The sequence below is a fragment of the Sphaeroforma arctica genome (genome assembly GCF_001186125.1).
Source record: "Sphaeroforma arctica JP610 unplaced genomic scaffold supercont1.382, whole genome shotgun sequence".
Taxonomy (NCBI): Eukaryota; class Ichthyosporea; order Ichthyophonida; genus Sphaeroforma; species Sphaeroforma arctica.
In genome coordinates this window covers 70,930-80,252 of record NW_014040176.1, presented here as the reverse complement: position 1 = coordinate 80,252, position 9,323 = coordinate 70,930, and the positions used below count along the sequence as shown (strand labels likewise).

Below are 9,323 nucleotides of genomic sequence, written 5' to 3'. Positions count from 1 at the left end.
ATATATATATGTATATATATATATATATATATATATATATACATGGTACTGATACATGTGTATCCTCACAATTTTCTACCATCTGAAGTAGTTCAGAGTCAGCTATAAGTCTTATAAAATCTGAGAGAATGATTTACTTCTACGGTTGTTTTGGTATTAGCTTCTATCAGCTATGCATACTGAGCTGCCCCTGTCATACATACTGAATAGACGCAATTAGTAATACTATATCACCATCTACGTTGTTTTGTCTGCTTAATTGTAGTATACCGTCTCAACTACTTGTTCATATACAACTCACATGGTGTATCTAATATGTTTTATTGTCCCAGAGCTCGGCGCAGAAGTAATCAAAATAGAAGCACCTCGTGGCGACCCTTTCCGCGATACACTGCTCACCTTTGAAAAGCCTCGCAAGCACTCGACCATCTTCGAGGCAAGCAATTTCGGGAAACTGTCGCTGGAATTGGATGTGAAACAAGCGAAAGATGTTGAGAAACTGCTGAAACTTTTGGAAACGGCCGATGTATTGGTCACAAATACCCGTCCGTCTGCCCTGAAACGATTGGGGTTGGACTACGACACTATTAAGGACAACTTTCCGCATATTGTGTATGCACAAGTGTCCGCCTGGGGCTTTGAAGGGCCAGATGCCGAACTGGCGGGTATGTTAAACATCATGTATTTTTCGCTTTGTGAGTGTCTCACAAAGTAGGATAGTGTGGTGCAGGCTTGTTTGTGTTGGGAAAAAGATCTCCAATTGTATTGTAGCTTTTCATATACGCTTGCATTCGCGGTAATCCATCACACCAATGGGCCCACCCCCCAATCTCTATAGCCAAGGCTGTCTCTCCATAGTAACACTCTCCACATCCTACCGCACTTCTCACAGGCTACGACATAGGCGCATTCTTCTCCGGCACAGGGGTGAGTACAAGCATGCAGGAGGCAGGCTACTACAGTGCCTATGTAGGTGGCTTTGGCGACCTCACCGCAGGGCAATCGCTGATGAGTGGTGTGTCGATGGGCCTTGCCAACCGGATCAAAACAGGACGGGGTATCTTCACTAGCACCACCTTACTACGCAATGGCCTGTGGTGTATCTCTCCGCATATTGCTCGGGCTTCGGGGCGTGCGGATGTCATTCGAGATGGAGATGTACCGGATTACGAACGCAAACCCGAATCCCATGCACTGGACCGGTACTACAGGACAAAGGATGCGAGATCGATCATGCTATCCAGCGCTGGTCGTGACTCGCAGTATAGTGCGGACCTTATCAACGCCTTCAAGGAATTGGTGCAGGTGCTTCTGACAAATGGGGCAAATGCTGAGTCCGAAAACGTCGGAGAGGTGCTGCAACGGGTAGAAGAAGGGGGTGGTATTTTGACACGTGTGATTTTAATTGATTTGTTCGAGGCAGTAGATTGTCATGCAATAACCGAGCTGTTTGTGCAACACGGCGTGGACTGTGAGATTGCTGAACCTGTGCTTAAAATCGCTGAACTTAAACCAGGCTCGCGCGCGGGTGTAGAGACGGTGTATCAATACTTTGAAGGGACACACATGGAGGACTGCGGGGGTATGTCCAAAGCGATGAAGGTGCCCTATACCTTCAGTTGCAGCGACAAGCACAGGATTCAGAATAGAGCTCCGCTTAAGGGTCAGCACACACAGACGTTGCTCGCACATGGGTGGTCGGATGTTCACGAGAAGGCTCGTCTACCCATATCAGAGCCTGGCATAGTCCGAGAGAAGAAAGCCCAGGCAGTAGTAAATACACGGGCACGAGACGCGCGCAGGGACTCGGGCTTTGTTTCTGGCGACGACATACTGTACGACGAGGAAGCCGGTTTGCATACAGACAACCCAGCAGTACCCACAAACTGGGGGCAGAGCGTCGACCATATGGACTTGCTACATGACGGTGTTGTTGTTGAGCTGTGTACGGCTTCCAGACACGTGCATGTGAGCGGGGCCACGTGTATGATGGCTGACTTTGGCGCCACTGTGGTCAAGGTAGAATGCAGTGCCGCTGACTCGGAGACAGCTCAGCGCGGTGGGGCCAATGGTCCCTGGCCATTCTCACTGCGAGATGAGGATCCGTTGACATTCGCCCAGGTGAACAGAGGCAAGAAGAGTGTAGCACTCGATTTGGAGAGAGCGGCAGATCAGCAACGGCTCGCAGGCTTGCTTGCGACTGCTAGTATCTTCATCACAGACTACAGCGCAACGGATCTCGAACGTCTCAGCATATCCCCAACGCAGCTCAGACAGACATCCCCTCAGCTTATCGTCGTGCATGTGACGCCGTATCCAGAAGAAGATCCACGATCAACCAACTCCTACCTGTCCAGTGGTACAGCCCTGTATGCTGCTTCTGGGCTGTCCAGTCTCTTCTCAGGGAGGACTGAGAAAGTACACCATCAGCCTGCACCGTATATGCTCGATCTGCTGGCGTCTCAGTTTGTGCTGAGTGCGACCATGGCTGCCCTCTTCCACAGTGTTAGGACCGGTGAGGGCCAGATCGTCGCAACCAATCTGTGGCATATCGGATGCTGGCTCGGTACGGTACCCAATGTATGGATGGACTTTAATCGAGAGTGGGCGGATATGGTGATGTACGATCCTGCGAGTGTTCGCTATGACTGCCCTCTGGCAACGTTTCAGGCCTACAAGACTAAGGATGGTATGTGGGTGGAGCTATTGGGGCTGGACACTAAGCGACATCTACCCATTGCCTTGCGTGCACTGGGGATTAGACTGCCGGTGTTCGGGAGTGTTCTGTGGGCGGCCATAGCGAAAGTACTGCCGAATCGGAAAGAAAAGGTACTTCTCCATCGGGTCAAGCCCATCTTCGCAGCCATCAACAAGAGCCTTGAGACCGCCATTCTGACCTACGAATGGCATGATCTGCACACCCTGTTCTTAAAGCACGACGTATGGCACAACCCGGTGCGCATCCCGGAGCAGTTGCTGACGTACAGCCAGGCACACGCCATTGGCTCCTATGTGCACAACAGAGATGACTCATCGCAGCTGTTCGTGGCCACCCCATTGAATATGTCGAGCAAGGTGGAGCATGCTACGTACAAGTGCCAGCACATTGCACCCGTGCCTAAACTGGGGGAGCACACGGATGTATTCCTAACCCCGACAAGCGGAGTTTGACAGTCGAACTTGTCCTCGATAGGCGGGTATCAAAACTTTTAACCCGCGTTGTTGATCGCGGAACCTATTGCACATATATAATTATCGATCTATGTACCAGCGCATTGTCTCCCATAGCAGTACCATATCACCAATAAATACGCTAACCCAACTTTCATCTTGTTATAGGTCAAACAGTATATACAGTTTCTTTTGTTTTGCAGTAAAGATAATTTTATACCGATTTTACATAAACAAAGCCTCCCAATTTTCCCGTGACAATCATACCGTTGGAATTTATGCGCCAATTCCGTGTGCTCTTCCTAGGTAAGAAGCACATCGCCATATGCAACTCATACGTATTCGACGCGATGGCACAACCATCACTGCCGAATGTGATACAGCACGTGCGGAATGCCACACATACGCCACCACAATTGAGCCTCTCGCGCTGCGACAAGCATGTCACCAGAGTCTTCGGTCCGGTCGATATCGACAAGTCTGCAGTAAGTACAGCGCTTAGGTTCCTACCTACTGTACCAACAACCACACAGACTATAACGCCTCTCTTCACGAAGCGTACAGGTAACACTGGCATCAACCCACCAAGTACCTCTACGGTAACCAACCCTGGATAGACTTCTCCCGGAATACCGGTAAGCTCGAAAACAACAACAGGCGAATGCTCTGACAAAACCCATCTTCATTCCATCGCCTAGCTCATTCACCGCCAAGCTGACAGTACATAGGACTCTGTAACCACTGCCAACTGGGTTTTCAGCGGCGCCGCTCTATTAGGTCTAAAATCATACGCTATCCCTATCCCTCCTGCTCATTAGTCCGCCATTGACGTCAGTTTACTGCACACTGACATACCTGTTTCCGCATGCATCTCCTGTGCCACAGACAAAATGTACAAAATGCACCTACCGAGTGCCCTCATCGCCAAAGGTGACAAACGGCATGTTGACCTTGCGGAGAAAAATTGAACAAAACTACAGCGGCCATACCTACACCATCTGATACATCGAGCGACGCACGGTTCTCGGACACCAGGAACACCTTTGTCTTAAAAGCGACGCCCGCTTTACCTTGGCCGGTTTTACACATTTATCGAAACCAACGGCCGCTTCCTCTACGCACCACTATTGCCGATGCGGTGGCGAATTCGTTGCCTCTAAGTTACAACTCTTAGAGAACTTCTACAATGCCACTGCCGACTCAGCTAAGCATGATCGTATTGAACGCACTCACCAGACGAGAAGGAATATAGCTCGCTGCATGGGCTGAAGCTAAATCTCACGCCTCTCCCATCTGAAACATATCCCCCCCCCCCCGGGCTTGCAGCCCCGACAAAATGAGCCCATACGAGGCCTTCTTCGTTCGCCCGGTAACCGACTCCGCCCACGGTCTCCGAGTCTACGGGTGTATGGCGCGTGTACCTACGATTATTGACGTACCCGCCTGGCTCCTCGGTTGTAACTTCGTTCAAGCAAAGCCCTTGAACACTCTGATATCCCCACGGCCCACCCAGTCAACACGCCACTGCCTACCTTTTTCCTCGAAGTCAACATTAGTTTACCCTACGCTGCCCCTACCGCGAGCTAATTTACACCCTGTCATACCTCTCGATCCTCACTCGTATCGATATTATATTCACTGTCAAAAATCTTTTACGCTTCCTGGCTAATCCTAGTGAGACACTTTTGCTCGCCGCCTGCCATGTTCTCCCTTGCCTCAAGACTGACCTCACTCTCGGTCTTACATAAAGCAAATCTGATCAACAAACACTCGTTAATGATGCAAGCGCCGATTCCAGTATGGCAGTTGTCTCACAATACGTGATCTCTGTATGCGGTACCCCTGGTATTTGAAAGTGCAAACGAAAAGAGACTGCAAAAGCTAAAACCGTTGAACCCATATACTTCGCCGCCCCGAACTTGGCTTCACCCCCGATTTCCCTAGCAGCCATAACTGTGACAACCAAACTAGAGTTCACGTGATCACAAACAATGGCACACCCAAACAACTCAACATGCCGACATCCATGTACATCACATTTGCGATCTCCAGGAACAAGGCGATGTTGTCACCAAATATGTCTACACCGCTGATAGCATCGCTGCCAATCTCTCTAAGAATCTACCTTGTTCAGTACACTTCCAAGATACGTCCAAAACGTTGACAACCATCTCCGACCTGATCACGTTCTCCTAGTCGCAGCGGCTACCCATTCATCAGATCCTCCGCATACACGTCTCACGCAGTGCTGCAATGTATATGCTATCTCCAATACACTTCCCAAACAAAACCTATACTATAGGACCAGGGTCTATGTACAGAAACGGTACATCATGTATAGTGACTTATTACCATTGTTAAAACATAGCAAGTCATGAACTATACATATTAGTGGTAGGCTAACTTATACATCCATCTGAATGCTATCTTATAAGATCAGGGGATGTATTGTCATGTTAAAATGTATTTTACCCCCTTCCCCAAGTCTTGTTCACAAATTATAGCTTGCGAACATATCTGGGCTAATTGAAAATTAGCGACCAAGTTGTAATATTTCCGACACCGTAATACTGCTAGTCGTGCTAGTGGGTCGTATATCAAATTTTCTCCCCCCACCCATACAAGCAGAGCTGGTGTTGTTTATAGTATATAGCACTCTTTATTTCTATTTATGTTTATTCTCCAAATAACCAATAGGATGTTTAATGACAGAGATATCTACTATAAAAACAAATCAAAAAATTTAAACTCTCCGACTAAATATGGACAAATTTTTAATGAAAAATCACACAGTGATAATGCCGTTCGCTTGGGTACATGACAAGTGATCGAAAATGCCATTTTATTTATATATTTTGAAGGCCTGACTTGTTTTGCTGGAAGTCTTTGCACATGCTGCAAGGGCTCATCAATCTATTGGTTATTGGGTTTCCTTTGATGAACTATATTATACACAAGTGTGTGTGCAATTATTTGGCAGGGTGGGTGAGGATGACGAATTTAAACAAGTGGGTTTGCTAAAATGCTTGGTTCTAGTGTGTCTGGTACCGCTGTGTGTTGCAGTTCTTAAAAATACTGCGTTTATACGGTGCCTTTAACCTACAGTACCAATGTAACCCTATCCGACTGCCCGTTTAATAACCTAGTCCCGTGGTGCGGGCTCGAAAGCCGGGGCCTTTTTTCAAGACCGATTTGTTTTCAACTACTATACAGTTACACCGTAGCCACAATGAAAATCTGACTTTGTTTGCTGGACGTTGACGTCTTCGGTGGGCAACGCATGACTGAGGGACGCGACGTCCTCAGCCGTGGTCCACCGAAGCTCGGACAAGCCCTTCGCGAATGCATGTTGCGAGGGCTCATTAACTTATTGATTATTGAGTTTCCTTTGATGAACTATATTATATACAAGTGTGTGTGCAATTATCTGGCAGGGTGGGTGGTGATGACGAATTTAAATAAGTGGGTTTGCCAAAATGGCTGTTCTAGTGTGTCTAATATCGTTGTGTTGCGGTTCTTAAATACTGCCTTTCTACAGCGCCTTTAACCTACACTACTAATGCAACTCTATCCGGCAACCCGTTTGTAATTACCAAACCCTGTATTATTTTCAAAAACAGATTTGTTTTCAACTATTATACAGCTACACCATAACCACAAAAAAGAAAACCCATACGTTTTCTTTTCGTACATGACAAACATTTCTACGATGTATTTTCTTCTTTTTAGCACATTTTTAGTAGCGAGACCTTTTTTTTTTTTGGCCTACACGTCTAGGTCGTTAACGTAATGAAGCCTCTGTCCATCGCAAGGAAAAAGGTCGCCGGGCCACGGCCCTCTGGATAGCGTTGCGGTCAAAGGCAATTCGGGGCAAATGGCAATTTTCCCTGACACAGGCCTGGTGACTCTTTGTCTGATACAAAGTTCTATGGGTCGTTTGTGCCTCATCAATTTATTGGTGAACACTTTATTCTTCATTAATGTACCGGTATTTTTTGGTGAATGACTCTATTTAGTGTGTACAGACGAATAGTATTGATGGGATACCAATTGTCACTTATATGGAACTATGTAATTTTTAGTACGGTCATAGTACACATGTGTGTTATACACTGTTCACTGTGTGTGTTTAAGTTATACCGCTGTTACTATAGCAGTTGTGCTATTCTGTAAGTTGACTGAACAGCCGGTGATAATCTCTGTCTTCGGGCAGACTAGTGTAGCTTTGGGCGGGTTATTGAAGCTCGCCCAAAGCCGTTTTATAAGAGTGTTTACAAAACTTCAACATCGAATATCTATGTATACAGTCAACTTATCTTTTGTTTATTCCTTTGTTGATGTGATGGGTGATGATAGTGTTCTGAAAGAGATATGTACGGCTTTCATGATACACTGATAGAAGGTTGCATGGTATGCGGTTTAGACCCCATACCACAGGACGCAAGAGGCTCACTGATACACTTGTAGACAAGTTTGGCATACCAGATGCAAGCCAAAGTGCGCGACATGAAACGGTTATTCACTTGATGAGAAGTTAACCAAGGATAAGTTTGGCATTACTTATATCGATCAGTATATCATAGTCACAAGAGGTTGTTGTTACACACGCCTCCCCAGAATTTCGTGTGTAGACCAGTGTAAACATCTGCGATATAAACCGCTGTTCATGCCATTGAAAAAATACATAATCCACTTCGCCACGTCTCAACATCATATTATAAACGTATGAATGTTCGAAACTCCTACGTACCACCCCCTTGCCCTTATACTAAGGATACTCGACCACACGATAGTATTACAACATCAAACTATAAACGACATAATGTAAAACCTGTCCCTTACACTAAGAATGCCTAGTTGTATGATCGATGGATGCTAGGGGGAAGTGGGAAGCACGGGAACGTTACTAAGGTGAGGCAGTTCTCTCCGTTAAGTGTTTACTGGGTTTCAGTGTTCCAGCACGTTTGTACTTACTACTTATTTCAGAACTACAGGCGACCCGCTGTCATTAGGTGTTTATCTTGTATATTGATTTCTGTGGAAATTTTGTATGTGTTCACACTTTTGTTTATTTGTATACGATTTAAGTTGTAGGATTCGAAACTTTGAAGTTCGGTAGTAATTCAAGTATTTTGAATCTGACAAGGAGCGTGTACTATGCATACAGTCTGAAAGCCTTCTTAAGGGTCTCAGGTGAGGAGTAAGTTTGCTCCAGGGCTACTCTCCAGAGTATAGAGGTATGCCACGGTTCTTTATGTAAAAATACTGAGGTGTAATCTGTAACATTGAGTTTGGAAGAAACTATAACAAGGTTGTTGTCTAGTGCAAGCCATAATGTGGAGTAATTTCAAGTTGTACTTAAAACTTTAAACTCAATTGGAATCACTTTCATCAATAGGTTTGTTCAAGTTAGGTTTATAGCATAGTGAGAGAAACTACTATATAAACTGGATAAGTTGTAGGGATAACTTCTAGTCTACAACTTTGTTAGAGTGTAAGATGGTAGTCTTTGAATAAAGCGTAATTGTATATCTTTATTTACAACCTCACCTTTGGTTTTATACTCAAGGTGTTTGTGCTAGTGTTCAATCGCTTGGGTTGGCCAGGGTGAAAACTCATATGGTCAGTATGAGAAACCTTTTGCAGAACACTTTAACACTTAGATATTGTTCTATAGCATAATCTCTGCTACTCGCTCTTACGCCGATCAATTAATATTGCTTGGCTTTCAGAGCAATTCTCTCCTAGGTATCGGCTTTCGGAGCAATGCTCTCATAGGAACAAATGTATTATTAACATGATGTGGTTAATAATTTGATCCGCTTTTCGGAGTGACGCAACTCTTGTGATTTCATTCAAGAAAAAGAGTTTTCTTGCTATTGAAACTTGCTTGGGATCTGTAGTCTCTCAAACTTGTCTAATGAACTTTGCAATAAAGAAGGTTTTTACTGCTAAAAGAGCAGTTTTCCTTTCTACTACGGAGTAATCAAAATTTGCACCAAGGCTCATTACATTCATTTAATTTTATTTAATTTGTAAAAGTCGGTCTCCTCTAGGCTGACTATACGATACCAAGACGTTTACGTTATTAAGACAATACGTTAAAACGTTAAAATGCAAAATGATAAAAAATATGTTTAGCTTCAGCCTTT

General features: G+C 45.2%; 2 protein-coding genes across 2 annotated transcripts; both read left to right on the top strand.

Annotated features, from left to right (window-relative positions):
- Nucleotides 1-301: 301 nt before the first annotated feature.
- On the top strand, nt 302-3,171 carry SARC_05768 (hypothetical protein; the record flags this gene model as incomplete). Its single annotated transcript, XM_014300366.1, has 2 exons — nt 302-665; nt 893-3,171. 2 exons carry the CDS (start codon nt 302-304, stop codon nt 3,169-3,171), a joined length of 2,643 nt encoding a protein of 880 aa, XP_014155841.1.
- A 23-nt stretch (nt 3,172-3,194) lies between these two features.
- On the top strand, nt 3,195-5,643 carry SARC_05767 (hypothetical protein). The gene has a single exon (XM_014300365.1). It carries the CDS (start codon nt 3,450-3,452, stop codon nt 3,786-3,788), a length of 339 nt encoding a protein of 112 aa, XP_014155840.1. The 5' UTR covers nt 3,195-3,449; the 3' UTR covers nt 3,789-5,643.
- Nucleotides 5,644-9,323: the final 3,680 nt, after the last annotated feature.

Excerpts from the sequence above, each read along its gene's own strand:
- SARC_05767 (XM_014300365.1), top strand. The coding sequence starts at position 3,450 with ATGCGCCAATTCCGTGTGCTCTTCCTAGGTAAGAAGCACATCGCCATA.